The 20,983-nt window shown below is 43.8% G+C and overlaps 1 protein-coding gene across 9 annotated transcripts in view; it reads left to right on the top strand.

Annotated features, from left to right (window-relative positions):
• Positions 1-20,983, top strand: part of LOC113434531 (cadherin-like protein 26) — an 86,784-nt gene that overhangs the window by 6,210 nt on the left and 59,591 nt on the right. For 6 of the 9 annotated variants that reach the window (XM_087928934.1, XM_026697421.2, XM_087928938.1 and 3 more), the window contains exon 4: positions 225-6,442. In XM_087928934.1, the coding sequence (XP_087785060.1) occupies positions 225-1,386 (1,162 nt within the window). In that variant the 3' untranslated portion in view covers positions 1,387-6,442. Of the gene's footprint in view, positions 1-224; positions 6,443-7,228; positions 7,274-20,983 lie in introns of those variants that run through there. The other 3 variants (XM_087928933.1, XM_087928931.1, XM_087928932.1) reach the window with 1 other exon arrangement.

The raw sequence follows: 20,983 nt of genomic DNA, 5'->3' as shown, positions 1-20,983 counted from the left end.
CAGAGAGCAACAAAGACCCCTCATGTTTGTTGATGTCATTGCCTTGCTGATCTCTTGGTGCGTTTTTGTGTTTTCTCTTTTTCCCTTTTATAATGTTAGGCTCCTGAGTGACTTAGGGTTGAGTCAGATACATTGTTTTAGGATCTTTTTAAAGCGTTTCCTTTTTATGAAAACACTTGTGTACTAACTTGTACTAACACAAACACTTGTACTTCCTCACATAGAGTGGCCAGGTCGAAAAGAGAACTTCTGGTTAGAAAAAGTCATGAGGCCGGGGACAACAAAATTCTTCCTGCGTTTAAAGATGCCTCATGTAGTCCTTTCAGCGGGACAGAAGATGCGATGATCCAGAGGTTTTATTGCAGACAGAAAGGCAATTTGGAAAGAAACTTTGGGGAGGAGGTGGAGGAAGCAGGTCCTAGCGGTCTTTCCTGTCCGAAGGCTATGACTGAGGCAATGTTTCTGGACTTCGGATCTTTGCAAATGATGAAAGAGGAAGACTCTGAGGAAGACGATGCCAGTGACCTTTCAGATTCTGAAAGAATTCCCATCCCTCCATCGCCTTGCACGCCCCCAGAGCTCAATCTGCGAGCAGAGGAAATCGATCCGGATTGCTTCGAACACCACTTCGAGACGCAACGGAAGCAACCAGACTACCATTACCCAGACTTCCTCCCGCCACCTTTTAACACCTGGGACTTGAAAGGGTTGGCTGCATTCATCAACACCGAGTGCAAATCGGAACCCAGGCCGGAACCGACGGGATTCCTTGAGAAGTACGTGGATCGTCTTTTGGAACTGGAATGGCTGCAGATGCAAACTGTGCAAACTGAGAAAGGAAAAATAACCAAAGCTCGGGTTCAGACTGCCCCCAGCGTCCTCCGGTCCTTGAAAAGTTCTGGCAAAAGCAAACTATTGCACAGCCCTTTAGCAAATAAACAGTCGATTCTCCCCGGAAACATTCCAAGACTCCCCAATGCAGGTCTCAAAAAGGACTTTCACGGGGAAAAAACCAACCCGGTGACCTCCCTTGAGAGTCAGTTGAAGGCCACTGGATCCACCCAAAGCTCATCCGCCCATCAGAGGAGACCATCTGGAGCAAAGAATGAGACCAAAAAACGGCCTGCCGTCAAGCAGCATTTGGCCAGTACGCCTTCTTTTGAGATCCAGGAATCCTGCATGATCCATGGAGCTGGTAACATGAGACCTCCCAAGCCATCTTCTTCATTCCATGGCTCCACTGTCCCGCTTAAGGGGTTACCAGCCCATATATGCCCAAATCCCAAGAATGGAAAGGCAAATAATTGCACTCCTCCCAAAAAAGCCTCTGTGGATCCCAAGCTAAAAACAAACGGCCTGAAACAAACACGGTGCAAATTTAAATAATGCTGGGACGGGGTTTGTTGCTTTGGTACAGCAGCCCTTTTCCTGGTTGCAGGAAGAATCTAGAATGGCGGTTCTTGAACTTCGAGGTAGACTTTCATAGGGAGATTCCATCATGTCCTGAACTTCTCATCCCATGTTGTGATTGGTCCTGAAGACAAGAATCCTGATCCTTCATCTCTGCCTCATATACACCATTGGACATGCAGGTGTCCTGACCCTTGTGATGTTTGCAGTGACAAGACACCACAGTATGAGATCTTTGGTCTTCCTGGGATTCCTTCCATAAGCATGTAACATCAAAAAATGCTCACAGCCTATACACTCATGGCCTCTTTTTTTAAAAAAGTTGTGATGTGTGGCCAGCCATTTTTTTCCTCCTGTGGTAAATTTTTGCAGTTGTTTTTTTTTAAAATAGGGAATTATCACCTTTAAAGTTCATTCTTCCATGATGTACTACTACTTGTATGACGTTGTGGGTCAAACTAAATATTGAGTGGTAAAAAATGTACATAAACAAGTAAGAAAACTTTCTCCCAATTCCCATGATTTCAACATATAAGAACATTTCTCTCCCTGTGCTCAAGAGTTTCCTTTTGAAATTTTACATTTGATGTCACTTTTTTTTTTAAGGACGGCATTTATAGACTGCTTTTCAATCTGCACCAAGGAATCCCCAAAGTGGTTTACAAGGCCTGTGTATTGGGAGAGGTTGCTGGCTGGTGTTATTGCAACTAGAATATTTTGCAACTTTTAATTTGGGGCTGGCTGGGGGTGGGTGGGTGGGTTGTCAGTCAATGGTGGTATGCTACTGGTTCAATGGTGGCATGCTACTGGTTCAGCCAAACCAGTAGTTGGAAAAAAAAGCCTATGAATCAGCTGAGAGGAGAAAGAAGAGAAAAATGCAGGATCTGCTCTCGCACCTGCCCTGCGCTTTTCCTTATCCTCTCAGCTGATTGGCAGGCCACAGCTGGTGTGGGGAAAGCTGCGCGTGTGCATTAGGTGTGCGCGCAATCACCAAACCAGCAGTGGAACTTGTAGGATCCCACTGCTGGTGTCAGTATATATTTTTTGCATTTGATAGAACTGCAAAGAAAGATTGTAGGATATAATGAGTTGATGGTGCCTTTCAAAGACTGATAATAGGTTTTTGGAAGACCTATATGGAAGAAAAGATGCTGGAGAATATGGAGAAATAAGAAAGAGTCAGGAGTAGTAAGTGGAGGAAAGAATGAAAGTTACTTCTTGAAGAATCCAATGACCTTTTGCCTGGGAATTCTGCCACTTTCAGTCTCCATACATGTAGTATGTGCTATGTTAGGGACTTTGTGCCCATGGTTCATAGCTGAACAAAAGATTAATTTTCTAGTTTTATCTTCTTTACTTCCACATTTACCACCTCAGGTGTCAAGGGTATCTAATTTATCAAGAAGAAGGAGAAACTATAGTTCAATGGGTAGGAGGATCATTTCAAATTTTCTCTTTCTTGACTTTGGAACAGTTGAGCAATACAAATGAGACAAAGCTCTTTGCTTAGCAGTTACAGAACCTGTCTTACATGTAGTTTTTTTTTAAAAAAAATTATGCTCCTTCCAAAGCCTTGGGAGTTTTTAAAACAGAACCAGCTTTATCTAATCAATATCAAAGACACTCATATTCTGTTTCTCCACTATCATTTTTATTGTTACTTAGAAGAGTAAAACTAAGGGCATTTCCAGACATTGATGTTCTCAGCAACTGTATTTGTAACTTGAACACTGAATCTTCAGCTTCTGTACAGCTATTGAACAAAGATCAGTCCATCTGGCCCATCAGCCATTTAATTTACCCACAAAAATACCACAATTATGAAAGAAACATGCATAGTTGATATTCTGGTTTTCTCATGGAATAATCAATGGGAAGAAGTTATTAATGGGATTGCTTGATCCAGTCAACTAACCTCCATGGGCAGGGATTCCTGCAGCAAAGTTGGACCTGGTGTGGGAAGGCCTATTCTTCATTGACATCATTATACAAATTCTTTTTTTAAAGTGTCTTCAAAAAGAAATCTGCTTAGACTTTTAATTTTTTTTTTCTGGGAATCAAATGAACATGAATTGGCTTCACTGGTTTCAGTGCAGTTGCTCCGCCTAAGGATTAGAATAGGAGTTTTCTAACCTTGGCAACTTTAAGGGTTGGGGATTTCAGCTCCCAGAATCCCCCTGCACGGGTGGCTGGGGAATTCTGGGAGTTGAAGTTCACAGTTGCCTCAAAGGTGCTTTTTCAAAAGGCAACTGGACTGGTTTTTTTCTTTAAGAAGAAGAAGACATTTCGCTTCTCATTCAAGAATCTTCATTGATTCTGGCAGGATGGTGGGACAATGGAAGGATTAGTGCTGATAGGAAGGTGGCGGAGGATGTTTGGAAGGATCATATTGCTTTGGAGTCATATGGTCGTTTGCACTCTCTGGGAGTTTTTGAGGCCACTTGGGGTTTAACTGAGAATTCTGCACTGAGAATCTCCACAGACAAGTCCATTGTTCTTAAAGTTCCCAAGGTTGGACACCCCTGGATTAGCCCCAAGCCAACCAGTGTTTTCTTGGATACCATCTGCAAGTCAAAAATCAGTCTGCTCTTACCAAAAGATTATCTCTTTCTCATAATGTCCTTAGTCAATAATATGATCCTAGACAGTCGCTCTAAATCAAGAGTTTTTCAACCTGCCAATATCCAGATATGTAGATTTCAGTTCCCAAAATTCTCATCCGTGGCCATGCTGGCTAAGGAATTCTGAAATTTGAAATCCAGGCACCAAGAGATTGTCAAGGTGCTGGAAATTTTCTGCCTCTGTGATTGTTTTAGTTGTCCCAGCAGAAAGTTTGAAATAGAAAAAATATAGGTGTGTACAGCTGTAAACCTATCGACCAATTGCACCTTTCCCTAATGAAGAGGCCCTTAAGGCAAGAAACAGAAAGACAAATAAACGCCTCTCAGCTGCTTTGTGACAACTAGAAGGTATAAAAGATACTGTTACATGGTATATTGCCAGCATGCAAAAGGGAATCAAAAGTGAGTGAAAAAAAAATAGCTGGATAGCTTCTGCTATTAAAATAGGGTCACCAAGAAAAATATAAAAGTGAATTTGATTAGGTTTTTCTTTTTTTGTAATGAAACGTTTCATTTACTGGTATTTTTTTATTTATTTTAAGATCCGTACTTAGTTAGATTGGCCTGCTCCTTTCCATACCTGCAAAAACATATTGAATATTATATACTGAAAATTAGACATTATAATGCTCTGCTAGCCGTTTGTCAGTAATTGCCAATAATAAAAGCAGGGAAGAAGAGGCTGTTAATTTTTTTTTTTACTAAGTGTATTGAAAGGGGAATTCAGGGCACAAATTCTGCTTTTTTGGGGTACATAGCAGCCCTGCTCTAACCATAATGGCTAATTTGATCATTATAATTAATCAGTTCTTTCATCTCTGCTTGTATCCTAAGGTTGGTCTATTTCAAAGCATCTGAAACACTTAAAAGCAGTTCAAAACGAAGTGAAATACGGGGTCCTTGGTGCTCTCTGAGCTTGGTTTTCTTGCAAACGTTTCATTACCCAAACTGGGTAACATCATCAGTCATTTTAGCCCTGAGCTACAACTATTCTCCTTTAAAGTGAAATACTTCACCCTGTTTTTGTATGTAGCTGTATTGATAAGGCCCGATTTGAAGATCTCTGGATCCTTCCAAAAGTTTCAATGCTTTATAAGAATTTTGGGTAAGAAATCTGTAGTTTTGAAGGCACAGTAAATCAAACTCAGAAATACTATTTGATAGTAGTGGGAAATTTCACAGCGAATGCCAGGATGTGCAAATAAAAACTGCTGCCTTCTTGAGAGGTTTTATGTGGAGTGCCCAAAGTTTTTATCCCCTGGATTACATTTATTTTGTACTTGGTAAGCAGAATATAATTACGTACTAAGTAATCAAGGCATTTTCCTATCATCCTTTACTGAGCCATTCACTTGATGTGGTTCTCTGGGTTTTTTGGAAGTTATGGTTGATGTGCAAGGTGAATTGAGACATATATGTCATTAAATTGACTTCATTATTTATACTGTGGTTTTATCCTCCACTGTCTTTCTCCAACCATAGCAGTGTAAACTTAGAAATCATGGTATTTTGATTGTAAAAGCAAATAAAAAATATGGATTTGAATGATGTATAAGTAGTCCTCAACTTACAACCGTCCATTTAGCAACGTGAGTTATAACTGGTCCTTGCCTTTATGATCACTGCAGCATCACTATGGGCCACGTGATCAAAATTTGGGTGCTTGGCAATCGGATGTATTTACCACGGTTGCAGCATCCTGGGATCCTGTGATCACCATTTGGGACCTCCCTAGTTGGCTTCCTAGTCAATGTGGGAAATCGTATTTGCTTAACAATCATGTGCTTCACTTAACAACAGCAGTGATTTTCTTAACAATTGCAAAAAAGATCATAAAATCAGGCACAATGCACTTAAACAACCAGCCGTGGTGGCGCAGTGGTTCGAGTGCAGTACTACAGGCTCCTTCTGCTGACTGCCGGCTGACTGCAATCTGTCAGTTCAAATCTCATCAGGCTCAAGGTTGACTCAGCCTCCCATCCTTCCGAGGTGGGTAATATGAGAACCCAGATTGTTGGAGGCAATAGGCTGACTCTGTAAATCACTTAGAGAGTGCTGTAAAGCATTGTAAAGCGGTATATAAGTCTTAAGTGCTATTGCTTAGCAGTAGAAATTCTGATCCCAATTGTGGTCATAAGTTGAGGACTACCTCTACTTGATTTTTTGATACCTCAAAAATGATGGAAAACTATGCTGTTCTTTTAAACTTCACGGATGCTTTCGGTCAGATTTCAACTTAATTATGTTATTGAGAGATCGAGTAACGCATCATTATTCAACGGTCACATTATGTTGTGATTATCCAAATGTTCTATGTGCACAAGCATGCGTGGTCAGAATTTCTGAGTTTTCTCTGAAAAAAATAAATAAATACTTTGTTCAGAACTTTGCAATCAGCCCTGGTCAGATTTTTTTTTTTTTAAAAAAAAACACCACTACCACCAAGTACTTATTATCTGTACAGAACTTACAAATAGTTGTATGAAATACATGTGTGGGGTTTGCTAGAGCTAAATGTAGTATGACATATATCCACATGTCTAGTATTCTCCCTCATGAGCAGACAAACCCCAGTTGGGATACTGTGTCCAGTTTGGGCCACCACAATTCAGAAGGGACCATGGAAATGTTCAGAGGAGGCTACCAAGATGGGTCTGCAAACCAAGCCATGTGAGGAAATATTAAACGATCTGAGCACGTCTGACTAATGGAAAATACAACTGGGGAGATAATGATGGCACTCTTCAAATGACTGAAGGGTTGTCAAAGAGAGAATGAATCTCTTCTATTGCTCCAGAGAGCAATAAATGTAAAGCGAAGGGCAATAAACTAAGCCAGCCTGATGAGATTGAATGTACTATGCTTGTGGTACCCTTGGTGCGCTCTGAGCTTGGTGGTTTTCTTGCAGATGTTTCATTACCAAACTAGGTGATGTCATCAGTGCTAGAAGGGAATGGGGTTTGCTCTTATTTTTATATTCTAGTGGCTTGCCCCGTTGGTATTGGTAGAAGTGTTCTAGGAGGTTCTAGGTTGTTGGCTTGTTTCTTGGCATTGGTAGTTTATCAGTGTTTCTCAACCTTGGCCACTTGAAGATGTGTGGACTTTAATTCCCAGGATTCCCCAGCCAGCATGGGAAAATGGTGGCCATTTCCAGAAGGCCTTTGCACGGCCTGAACCGATCTGTTTTGCTTCCTTAGCATGGTCTTCACAACATTGCAGAAAGCTCCGAAGATCTTCAAAAAGTAAGTGCATAATGGGTGATGGGATTGGGAGGAGATCCAAGCTGGGTGGGGGAGGGTGTGATTTAAGAGCCGACCAGCTAATGCAATGATGTAATGATGGGAATGAGTCAGCAAGGTTTTGGGCTGTTGTCTCTTTAAGAGCCTGTATAATAAGAGGCCCTGTTAAGGCGTCTTGCTCTCACTGTGTGTTCTTCCCTGCTGTAATTGCTTGTTTGACCTCTGCCCATTGTACATTTATTGTATATAGTATATATTCTTTTGTAGATAAAACCACTATTATAAACCTCTGTTATTATTGCTCCTGGGTTATCTCATGTAGTAAAGCTGTGCACACTCTGACAGGAGGAAGGCCTTCGGGGACCTGTTTGGTGGTGGTGGTGGTGGGAAAACAGGACCAAGATTAACAACCATATCAAGAAGAGAATGGCATGGGTTGTCAGGGGTGCCTCCCTTAACGGGCATTACCCCTGGCAACCATAATGGGTGGGCTCTTTTGTGGTCATAGGTTGAGGAAATGTCTTCAAGGCAACTTCCCACAATAAAGAGATACAGACACTTTATGCAGAAAAGCAACAATAACATTGAAGAGCGGATAAAATCTGACAGCCATAAAAGTATCTCAATTTAATCATCTCTCTCTCTCTCTGGCCAGTTTTGCAGTTGCCTTGTGACAGTTTTTGTCTGTCTCAACAGCCCCCTTATGCCAAAATCCCAAATACAAACCAAGATCAAACACCCTTGAAAGGAATCCAACATTTGGAGTCTGTTTGGTTCATTCATTGTTTTCATTTCCTTGGAATATCTGTTTAATAACTATTCTATTTAAACAAACCCTGAATAAAGACACATGCCTCATTTACATCTTGCCAGCTTCTGACTCTGTAAAAATGGCTCATTAGAATAATAAATTTCCTGGGAATTTAAGGTTGTCTGGTTCATTCCTTCTAATTCCTTAGAATATGAGGAGAAGTCTAAACAATAAACCCCGAATAAACACCAACAAACCTCATTTACACCTTACACTGTAAATGCTTACTGTTTGAAGAAATTTCCACCACTCTCCTTCACTGCCAAATGCTGCAGTTTGTAAACAAAAATGAGATCCTTACTAGGGTATTCCTGGTTGTGACAAAGTGGTTGGAATATATCAGTCCATTCAAACTACCACCTCAAAATTTGGGGACATTTTATCAAAATCTACCTAGCAATCCTGACTGGAGTGAGAATTACTGCTTTTCAAATTGCCACCTTCAACCATTGCTCTGGGAAGGCTGTGTAGTGACAAGTATGATATTGTGTTAATAAAATGTGGGTGGTGATAAGGTCCCTGAACTTGTGTTGCCAAAAACATATGCCCCAAAATAGCAATATGGTTTTCTGCTAGCTTTCAGTAGAAGATACCAGATACTATGATGCAAATTTAAGCGGATAATTTTATCTTTAGAGACAAACTACACATACACTGTCTTACAAATAGAGAGAGTGTATATCTCTCACACAAAGCCACAATTTTGGAACCTCTCCTTTCTTAAAGGAGCTGCATAATACATTAGGCCACTGAAGTGGTGGGAAACACCAGGCTTCTGATAAGGTAATCATAATTCCTGGGCCTATAGATATCAGGGCTAGTAAGTTTAAAGGCTGCTCAGTCCAAGGTGCAACTTGCCAAGGGGCGTGTCAGCAGAAATTCCCCTTATCAAATTCTGTATAAACAGATTCTGCCATTTTTCCTCTGCTGCCTGGGACTCAAGTCATTTTTCAGGTACAGAATGGAAAGCCTTATTTTAGAAGCAAGGAAGGGGCCAAAGGCCTCTAAAGAAGAGACTGGCCTTTATTGCAACACTCATTGAGTTTGCAGATACAAAAATAACAATAATGAGGATAAACTGTTAGATGAATACATTTAAATAAATTGCTATTGAATTCTTGGTTTGGCCTGCTAACCGGCCAAAGACTGTATTTATTTTCAAGTCCTCACCTTGAATGCTTCATGGGACTAGCACATATGTGTGAGAGGAACCTTTACCTTAAGCCTATGCTACAGTTTGAATGTTTTTTGTCTCAAGACGGACCAGAGTTGGGCAAACTGAATGTGCCAACTTGGAGCAGATTCTTGGGGTCTCAGCTGGTGGCGGGGAGGCATTGTTCATCTCTGTATTACATAAATAAATCTCCTGTGGTTTCTAATAGTTTTCGATGCATCAGTTGAGAATGTTACCTAAATATATATTTGAAGTGGAAAAACCTTCTGGATGGATTTTGAGGATGACTGTGAACCTCTCTTTTTCCTCCTACCTCCTTTCTGTAGGTGACCCGTCGGCCAAATTACAACACTAAAATATCGGAGTTTTTGAAAATAGTGGAAGTTACCTTGAAACAAGTAAGCAACTGGAGGGCAAACTGAGGATTCCTTTTTTCAAAATACTTGCATTGAGCCAGGGTTCATCCTACAGACTTGAGATTTCCTAGTGACTTCCCTGACCCACCCACCCCCCAAAAATATGGGGAGTGTTTTTTTTTCCAGGATCTGAAAAAATGACAACTCCAGGGAGTGGTTAAATTGGCCAGGAATGTGGAACTCTGGCACGGATGCTTGTGTGTAAACTGTCAGTAGCAGAAGGACAGAAAGAAAGAAAGAAAAAGGGAAGGATGGATGGATGGAAGGAAGGAAGGAAGGAAGGAAGGAAGGAAGGAAGGAAGGAAGGAAGGAAGGAAGGAAGGAAGGAAAGGAATGAATGAATGAATGAATGAATGAAAAAATGACAACTCCAGGGAGTGGTTAAATTGGCTAGAGATGTGGAACTCTGCATGGATGCTTATGTGTAAACTGTCAGAAGGACAGAAAGAAAAGTAAAACAAAGAAAGAAAGAAAGAAAGAAAGAAAGAAAGAAAGAAAGAAAGAAAGAAAAGGGAAGGAAGGAAGGGAATTAATTAATTAATTAATTAATTAATGAAAAAATGACAACTCCAGGGAGTGGTTAAATTGGCTAGAGATGTGGAACTCTGCATGGATGCTTGTATGTAAACTGTCAGTAGCGGAAGGACAGAAAGAAAAGAAGGGAAGGAAAGAAGGAAGGAAGGAAGGAAGGAAGGAAGGAAGGAAGGAATCTCCTCTTAAGTTTCTGGGAGAAAAGTATGAGCTGTGCTAACTCATGAGAAAGTGGTGGGCAGAAATGTAGCTGTTTTTCTTGTCATGCAGTCAGCAATCTCCACTTCACTTCTCTTCCTTAGAAATACAAAGAAATCAACAACCAGGTAGACAACATGGTTTCTTATACGCCACATGTTTATGCAGAAGAAGGACCATTGGAGACAAGCAAATCTTTATTGTCTCTGCTTGGTTGAGATGAGAAAAACAGCCTCCCTAGCAATCTCCTGGATGACATGGGATCTATATTTGATCCTCCTAGAAAAATCTACAGCAAATGATGACTGTTGTACTCCACTCAATTCATCTGACAATGAGGTTTTTAAAAAAAATAATATACTAAGAAATACACTCTGAAAAGGTGTTTCAGTATTTCTCACTTCCAGATTTTAAAAGATTTTAAAAACGTAGATGGCAATTTTAGCAGAGAAGGGATACCATCCATTTTATGATTTGATTTACGTTTGTAGAAGGCTGTTTGCTTAAAAAAAAATCGGATTCTACTTGTGCAAAATTTACTAGGGACTGGAGGTTGGTAGGCAGATAACATAGACAAGCAAGTGCCTATTAGATGTCTTTTGTGATGCCAGATTTTATATATTGGGATAGTTTGTTCAATAATAACTCCCTTTTATAACATTTCTTCTTACATAAAAATGTAACGGCTCCAAGGGGATTTTCCTGTTCATCTTTCTGAAGCATTATTATCAAAAGTGGTAAAGAGGATGCTAACACTGGCAGTGTTGAAGGAACTGAACAGGAAGGCTGTTTGATCTGGCACCTGGGAGAGGGAGAAGAATATTATGTTTTTAATCTTTATTTTTATGAATTGATGTGAACTGCCTAGAATCATTATACTAGATAGGCAGCTATATAATAGTATGGTATAGCATTGCATAGCATACCATAGCAAAGCACAATGAAATAAATAGTGCTACATATTTTTTTGTTCATTCAGAAGCTTCCTTGACTGCTTAAACTTCCCATCTGGAAAGAGAATGACAGATGACTGGTTTTCTTCCTTGCAATTTAATTCAGTCTGGTATAAACCTCGAAGCTGGTCTGAGGTCCCTTTAAATGTTACTATTTTTCAAGCAAGGCAGTGTAATATAGTTGTGTCCACAAGAGGTCACTAGGGGTCTCGTAACTGTATTGCAGACTAATTGTATTTCTTTTTCTTTTACTTTAAAAAGTTGAGGTTGTAATGTTATTGTGTTTTTTCTACTGCGCTGAGAAGAGACAGAAATTAATGCTTTTCTTTCCCTTTTTCCTCTTCATCCTACATGTCCCTCTTGTCCCCTTTCCCATTATTTTCATTTTCATTTGTATTTTATACTCTGATAGGTTTAATAAAATGATATTTAAAAAAAGACTGATTGTATCTGAAGTCTCTTCACAGCAGACTTAAATACAGTACACTGTAACAATCCAACTGCAAATAATTAAGGCATGTGTCACCAATCTGATCTCACTAGGAATAGATGCTTTCTAAGACTGGAGTTATTGTTAGAAAATTAAAATAATTGGAGATTCCACTTTCGTGGTCCATGGGGAAATGTGCTCCCCTATCAAGGGGCTGAGGCAACCTTGAGCCTGGTGGAATTTGAACTGCCAAATTGCAGGCAGCCAATAGTCAGCAGAAGTGGCCTGCAGTACAGCACTCTAACCACTGCACCATCGAGGCTCCAGTAAAGGTGGGAACAATTTCAGCAGTTTTGGGTGGTTAATATTTCTATTCCAATTCAAACAACCTGAAAAGGTTGAGGCGTCTGAGTGTGCTGTTCCATAGGGTTGGGGTAGTGATAGAGAAGGCATATGTCCCAGGTCCACAAGAAAGAGCTAGAATGTACTCACCTGCCTGATGCAGAAACTTGTTCTGACCTTTCCTGAGTCATTAACAAACACACGTTAGGCCCAAAAACCTTCCGTTTTATTTCAATGGCTGTGAATTATAGTCATTCACAGCCCGTAATGAGCCTCAAACAGTTCGTAAATAGTCCCACAGAAGTCTCCCAAAGTCCTTTGGGATAAGTCTGATAAACACACACTTTTATCTTTCTTGAAATGCTGCCAACGACTAAATTGCCAATTAGTTGTACAAGACCAAACGGAACACAAATTCAACACAGAGCTTCAGGTTTCAAACTGACCAGTACAAACAAAGTTGCTTCCTGCAAAGGTTCCTGTCCCTTTGCTCCTCCTTTATGCCAATCACCTCCAAGCCTTACTCCCGAGTTATCCCCTTTGTCTTAACTGTTCTTGGCTTCTGGCAGCTCTCCGCATGTGCACACTGGGAACAGGTTTCTCCCGATCCTCTGCCTCGCTGCTGTCAGATTCTGGAGGCTTCAGAGTCAGCACATATCTCCCGGATGGCCCTGACCCCATCTCTGTATCAGATGCAGAACCCTTATCTGAGTCCTCCCCAGACTCCAGGACTGCCTCATGTTCCTCCCCTATCCGACTCTGTCCAACTCTGCTGCAGTCTCCACAGGCAGCCAGGGGACCACAACAAAACTATTGAAGATAGATGGATCTTCAGTTAACTAGGTCTTCTGTCATTAAGGATTTTATAGCAATGAGACATGCCCATTGCCACTCACACTGCTGCATTTCGAACCAGCTGTAGCATTTGGGTGATCCTCAATGGGATCCACAAGTGTATTGCAATAATCCTGTAGGAGATGACTAGGCTGAGCCTGAGGGAGGGGTCAAGCACATTATCAGTCTCGAGTCCCTTTGTGCCCATAAGTCCAGCCCACCTTAAATTCCATTGACTCTTATCTACCACCAATTTTCTTTGACCATTAGTAGTTCAGATTCTTATAGAATGCGTTGGCCGCCTTGACTCCTGATTCTCTGTGCTTGACAAGTCCACTTGTGAGATAATCTGGTTAAAGTGCATGAAATGTACTGTGCAAATTCTAGACATAGTTTCCATTTGCTCATTGAGCAGTAGCTTTGAGTTCAGAAGGACACCCCCCTGCCCCCCCAAGTTGCATGCCAATCTCGAATGGGGAAATAAAACCTCACACAAGATCAACAGGCAAAATGTCCAGACCTGTACAGCTTCCAGACACTGGGCTAGTACACTGGAAACTCTCCCTGTCAGACTGGGTTCAAATGGTCTTACCCAGTGTACATTAGATGTTAAACTAGAGGGGGGCGGGGGGGCGAGGATTCAGCCCTGAGATATTCTACAAATGAGGGGACTCAGGTCAGTGGTGGGATTCAAACTTTTTTACTATTGGTTCTGTGGGTGTGGCTTGGTGGGCGTGGCATAGCATGGTGGGCAAGGTGTGGCATGGCGGGCATGGCAAGAGAAGGATACTGTAAAATCTCCATTCCCACCCCATTCCAGGGGAAGGATACTGTAAAATCAGCATTCCCTCCCCACCTCACTAACCTGCTTTCCAGCTCCGTTCTCCTGTGCAGGACAACAAAAGAAGACCCAGACAATTAGCTGCAACTTGGGAGGTGGAGAATAGATAGGGGCAGGGGCAGTCAGAGGTGGTATTTGCCAGTTCTCCGAACTACTCAAAATTTCCACTATGGTTCTCCAGAATTGATCAGAATCTACTGAATACCACCTCTGATTCAGGTGTAATCTCTCCACTCTCATCAACACGCCCTGGGAACAACCACCGAAGAAGGAAATAAACTACTACAATATGCCCAGTCCCAACTCCTGCAGTCAGCCCAGAAGGATACCATAGTGAACAGAACTGAAGATTGTTGACAGATGAAGGAGCCCAAGCATGGATGCCTCACTCTATCCCAATTCTGCTAAAGGGCACCTACAAAAAGTCCCACCTACATAAAAAACTCTTAAGGAGACCTGAAGGACCAGGGAGATGGAGGTTTAGGGGTAACTTCGGATTTAGCCTAATTCAATTGAAAGGTGAAGATAAAATTGGGGCAAAACTCAGGTGAGTTGCATTGGGATATCAGAAAACTATATGTTAGAAACCATAGTAGATTCATAGATTCCTTACCAAAGTAATAGTTGCATCATAGCCATCCATACCCCTGTGGGACAGGAAACTTGATGGATATTTAATTTTCTATTTAGAGATTAATAGAGCTGTGTACTTGTGAAGGATTACCCTCTTAGAATAGACGAGGCCAGCACAAAGAAATGACTGGGATTAGTAGAAAATTTCACTTGGATTTAGTATGATCAGAACTAAAATAAATTGAGTGAAATTAACATGTTTGCCCTCACACTTTAAATTATTTTCTTAAATATGACAATTTGGAAGAAAAAATATACTTGGCCTCCGGAGGCCACTGAAAACTTTCATGGCCACCAACAGAACTGCAGTCTCAGTTATAATTGCAGACAGCAATTACAGCATAGGCAAAGGATAACTCCTGGGAGTTGAAAATAATTAGAAATTCATCTTTCATTTTAAATACCTTCAAATTATATGTTTTATCTGCAGAATGTGAAAGCAGTAAACTTCTCATTGTATTACTATTACTGTATTATTTATGTTATCATCTGAAGAGTGTACCTTTAATGACACTATAACTTATATATTTTTTGTTTTGCTTTTGTTATTAACTATTTGAACAGTATTTCTATGGAAAGAAAAAATACAGAGAGATGATTTTTAAAAACACACAATAAAATGCAGCATGGGAAGGCAAAGGGATGGGAGCGAGTCAGCATGTTCAAGAATTTTTTGAGATTTGCAGAATTGCAAACAGACCTTAAAAAAAAAAAAAAACAGGGAAAGGAGGGGAATGAAGAGGGGTTGGCCTAGGAGAGAAGGTCATAACATCTGGCTGGTACCTGTTTATTTTTTTATCTGTGTTCTATCTGTAACATGTTCCAGTACAATCGAGGAACAGAAAGATTGGTAAACTGCTACAACAGCAACTCCAAATGTGCTAAGCCTCCAACAGATAAGCAGAAGTAATTGTATATATTTGTAGCATGCCAAGACATCAACACAGTCAAAAAAGTTGCAGTTTTCAGATAGGAAAATATTGAGTGCTGGGGCACAAACTATATTCATAGGTATAATTTTTCTCAAAAAAATATAAAAGCAAAAATTTATTGCTTATTCCAAAAATCTGTTGTTAGTGTATTAACTTGCTGTTATTAATTGGCATATTATTATTAAATATGATTGGTTTTAAGCAGGGGTGGGATTCTACCAGTTCGCACCTATTTGCTAGAATCAGTTGTTAACATTCTAAGTAGTTTGGAGAACTGGTTGTTAGAAGAAATTACTGGCCTAATCCTGTAAGGAAGGCAGGAAGGAAACTGTTATGTCCTGAGGACTCAAGGAGTTCTCACTCAGGTCCACTTACTTGTGTGGGCGTTATTCCCCCATTCCCATTGGTCAGTTCTCCCCAGCAGCCAGCTATAAAAGCAGGCTGCGGGGTCCAACTGGCTGCTGATTGTTGCGAGCCAGTTCCAGGCTTGGCAAGCACGGTCAGCCCTTTATTTGTAAAATAAAGTACTGTTGCACTCATGCTCTGGTTCAGCCTCTCATTGCTCAAACTTAACACTGGCGACGAGGATGGGATGGCTACCAGAAGCACCTTGCAACCGCTGAGTCACTAGCCACCGATCTACAGCCCAGAGAGAGCGAAACGAGCGATCAAAAAGAGCAAACGCAGATCCGCAGCCAGAGAAAGCGGTCTGAGTCAAATAGTTAGAAGCGTCTGTAGCCGCTTGTTAGCCTCGCTACGGGGAAAGTGAAGCGCTGCGAGCCGCAGCCGCTCTGCATTTGGCGCGAAATTCAAACGGGTGTCATTTGAATTTCGAGCCAGTAGGAATCACAGCACAGCGCTGTAGAGAGTCACTAACGCCCACTTTTTTGGCGCGAATCAAGACACCTCCAACGGCTAGCAGCCAACGTGGTAACCCAGAGAGAGAGAAGAGAGGGTAGCAAAAAACCTCTCCAGAGCTGATATCACTAATAACTCACGAGCGTTCGTAGTCCCAGAGAGATTTCTCCCGCAGGTAGCCCAGCCGTTCCAGCACCATGAGTTCCAATCCAGTATTCCCGGCGTTTAAACCAGACGAAGAGAAGTGGGAATCGTATAAGAACCGTTTCAATCATTACATCGATGCGGTCGGCCTGTCGGATGCGGGAGAGCATCGGAAAAAATCCTATTTCCTAATCTACTGTGGAGCCACCGTTTACGATACCGCTGCAGCACTCGTGGCACCGAGAGAATTAAAAAACGTTCCGTGGTCCGAGTTGCTTGAGATCCTCACAAACCACTACGCTCCCAGGCCTTCACAAATCGCCAGGAGGTTCACGTTCCGAATGAGGAAGCAATCAAGTAAGGAGACCATCAACCAATATATGGCCGCCCTCAGAACAGCAGCCCTGCACTGCGGGTTTGGAACATACCTGGAGGACATGCTCCTCGATCAATTGGTTTGTGGGGTCAAGGATCTCAACCTACAGAGGCGACTGCTAGCTAAAAAAGACCTCAACCTCACGCAAGCGGTAGAGGAGGCCCTAGCAGCCGAGCTAGCTACGAACTCAGCCACCGAAATTCAGGGCCCAAGCGCCAAGCTAGCAGCGTTCCCAGTCCATTCCGAAGAGGTGGAAGCGGAGGAAGGCCACAACGATGAGAACGATGTCCATCGCCTCACCAATGACAGACGGTCGCAGGTAGGGGCCAAACAAGAATACACCGGTCCACCCAAGCACATCACCCTGTGCCTAGCCTGTGGGGATCACATCAAAGGGCCACCTGCAAGTTTAAAGGAGCCGTTTGCAACAACTGCCATAAGAGGGGCACATTGCGAGAGTCTGCCAAGCCCCCAAAGCGCGGCACAAAGACCCCGTCCTCGCACTCGGGACCACAGAGGCAAGTATTAAACTGTCGCACGCACCGCCTTGCCAGGCGTACTTGCCACTCTGTTAGTAAAATTTCTCTCCGTTTCCCTAGAAGGTAAACCGTGCCACATGGAGGTTGACACAGGGTCAGCGCTCTCAATAATCTCGTGGAACACCCTCAAGAGACTCCACCCCAGCCTATCTACTACCCGGCTTCAGAGATGCCAGTTCGGCCTGAAGGACTACCAGGGGAAGGCCATTCCCGTGATCGGCAGAGGCAAGTTCTTTGTCAGTTTTAGAGCTTTTAAAGGCCACCTACCTCTAGTGGTAGTTAACGGCAATCTACCCACCTTATTGGGGCTCGATTGGTTTCCCACCTCGGCCTAGAGTTAACAGGAGTCCATGCTGTCTCAACCTCAGACACTGACTCCTTATTCGCTGACTACGCAGATGTGTTCAGCGAGGAGCTGGGGTGTTATAATGGAACCCCCATCTCGTTCACCGTTGACCCCCAGGCAGTCCCAATCAGATTAAAACCACGTAGAGTTCCATTTGCTATTCGACCAAAACTAGACGCTGAATTGGATAAACTACTAAAACAAGGGGTCATTGAGCCAACAGATTTCGCCAAGTGGGAGACGCCCATTGTCACACCCCTCAAAAAGATGGTAGCCTGAGAATTTGCTCGGACTACAAGACAACAATCAATAAATATTTACAAGTTAGCGCCTATCCGTGCCCGTCATTCAGCACTTATTGCACACATTCGAACCGGGCAGTATTTTTGCTAAATTGGACATGTCTCAAGCATATCAACAGTTCCCTGTTGATAACCAAACAGCGGAACTTCAGACCATCGTCACTCACAGGGGTGCCTTCCGATGCAAGCGTCTCCAATTTGGCGTAAGTGTTGCCCTGGGTATTTTTCAATCCCTCATGGAGCGGATTTTGCAGGGCCTCCCTGGTGTAGTACCCTACTTCGACGACATCTTGGTCTCGGCCAGGGACAGACCCCAACTCTTCCAGAGAGTGCGAGCAGTGTTAGAGAGGTTCAGACAGCATGGCCTCAAGTTAAAAAAAGAAAAATGCGCCATTGCCACTAGACAGGTGGACTTTCTGGGTTATAAAATTGACGCCTCTGGCATTCACCCCCTGGAGTCCAAGGTCAGGGCGATCCACGAAGCTCCCACACCGACCTCCAAAATGGAGCTACAAGCTTTCTTGGGACTCCTAAACTTTTATGCATCCTTTTTGCCCCATAAAGCCTCAGTAGCCGAACCCCTACACAGATTACTAGACAAAAAGTCACCGTGGCACTGGGGGCACAAAGAAGACCAGGCGTTTAACGCCGTCAAATCGCTACTTACGTCAGAGGCAGTGCTCATCCAATTCGACCCCAACCTTCCTTTAGTACTGGCAGCAGACGCATCCCCTTTTGGAATTGGGGCGGTCCTTAGTCACCGACTCGCCAATGGCGCCGAGGCCCCCATCGCCTTTTTCTCCAGGACGCTCTCGGCCACGGAGCGAAATTACAGCCAAATAGACAAGGAAGCCCTAGCAGCTGTTGCAGCCGTGAAAAGTTTCACGAATTCCTTTTTGGCCACTTCTTCGAACTGGTCACCGACCATAAGCCCCTCCTGGGCCTACTGGCCGGCGACAAACAGACACCTCAAGTCCTCTCCCCTCGGATGACAAGGTGGACGCTTTTCCTAGCGGCCTACTCATACAAACTTATCCACCGCCCGGGCAAAACTCTATCCCACGCTGACGCACTCAGTCGCTGCCCCTTACCCGCTCCGGCTGAAGACCCAGCTCCTGTCAATGCCATTTTTGAAATCACCCAGTTGGACCTGCCCATCACCGCCCTTGACATCGCCGCCAAAACCAAGGCAGACCAAACGCTCGCCCAGGTGCTCGACTGGGTGAGGAGGGGGTGGCCGGGAGGCAATGTTGATAACAAATTCGCACCCTTTAAGACTCGCATGCAGGAGCTGTCCAGTTTGCAGGGTTGTCTACTGTGGGGCACTCGAGTGATCATCCCGACCTCGCTGCACCCGAGTCCTGGAGGCGTTGCACGAGGGACACCCGGCATTGTGAGAATGAAGGCGTTGGCACGCAGCTACGTGTGGTGGCCGGGTCTAGACGAGGACATTGTCAATTGGGTAAGTTCCTGCAGCATTTGCCAGGAATCCCGTCCTGCTCCCCCATCGCCACCCCTACCAGATGGGAGAGCGCCAGCGCCCTTGGTCTAGAATCCATATCGATCTGGCCGGCCCGTGCATGGAAAGATGTTCCTAGTGGTCGTGGACGCTTATTCCAAGTGGATAGATGTGGCACAGCTATCCACGACCACCACACTAGCAATCACCAACGTGTTAACGCGCCTGTTCGTTACCCATGGACTACCCGACTCCTTGGTCTCCGATAATGGCCCACAGTTCGCATCAGTAGAATTCAGCCGTTTTGCAGCCAACCTAGGCATTCGCCACATTTTAACAGCCCCATTCCACCCTGCGAGTAATGGGTTGGCTGAAAGGGCCGTCAGGACCACCAAAGAGGCCCTCGCTAGGTTTGGCAGAGATGACTGGCACCACAAACTCTCACGGTTCCTGATGAGCCAGCACTCAACCCCCTGTGCAGTCACCAATAAGTCCCCAGCGGAACTTCTGATGGGCCGGCGCCTGAGGACTGTATTAGATAGACTGCACCCACAATACTGCCCTGACTCTCCCCTCGCTTCCACTTCGGGGGTTAGACATTTTATGTTACAGGAGCCGATATTCGCTAGAAATTTCGCTGGGGACCCACTTTGGATTCCGGGCGAGGTCATCGCCGCCACCGGGCCGAGATCCTATAGAGTCAGGCTGGAGGATGGTCGCCTGGAGGAGACACATAGACCAACTCAGAAGGCGCCTCAGCAACCTCGCAAACAAGAATCCAGAGTCTCCAGTCGAAGGGGAACCGTCCCATCCGCCACCCAGCCACATCGCACCCAGTGACCAGTCTGCGCCAGCGGTCGTTCCGGTCAGCCCAAACCCGGACAACAGCGCCCAGAGAGTTGATCAACCAGATCCAACCCACGAGAGTTTGACTCCAGAAACCAACCCGGTGGTTTCCGAGGATGCCCAGTCCAGAGAGAGTGTTGGCGACACTATGCCAGCTCAACCGTCACAGACTGATACCGAACAGTCAGACAATGTTCCCGAGTTGCGCCGCTCCGGGCGCCAACACAAACCCCCCATCTACCTCAAGGACTATGCGTGTTCGCATCTGGGGGGAAGGGGTGTTATGTCCTGAGGACTCAAGGAGTTCTCACTCAGGTCCACTTACTTGTGTGGGCGTTATTCCCCCATTCCCATTGGTCAGTTCTCCCCAGCAGCCAGCTATAAAAGCAGGCTGCGGGGTCCAACTGGCTGCTGATTGTTGCGAGCCAGTTCCAGGCTTGGCAAGCACGGTCAGCCCTTTATTTATAAAATAAAGTACTGTTGCACTCATGCTCTGGTTCAGCCTCTCATTGCTCAAACTTAACAGAAACATTCTGGTGTTGCTTACAGAAACTGCCTCTCCGTTAACCCTTATTACATTCTTGGCAGGACTAGACTTCCTGTCTCAGGAACTTCTCTGGAGTTTTTCCCCCTCCTTTGCTGGTACTTTGCTTGTGTAGGATAACCACTCAAAGTTACAATGGCACTGAAAAAAGTGACTTATGACCATTTTCACACTTACGACTGTTGTAGCATCCCCACAGTCATG

The sequence above is a fragment of the Pseudonaja textilis genome, chromosome 3, assembly GCF_049901715.1.
Source record: "Pseudonaja textilis isolate UNSWEBS1 chromosome 3, rPseTex1.2, whole genome shotgun sequence".
In the NCBI taxonomy this organism is placed as follows: Eukaryota; Metazoa; Chordata; class Lepidosauria; order Squamata; family Elapidae; genus Pseudonaja; species Pseudonaja textilis.
Note: the sequence above shows the minus strand (reverse complement) of the source record. Positions and strands in the feature narration are given on the sequence as shown.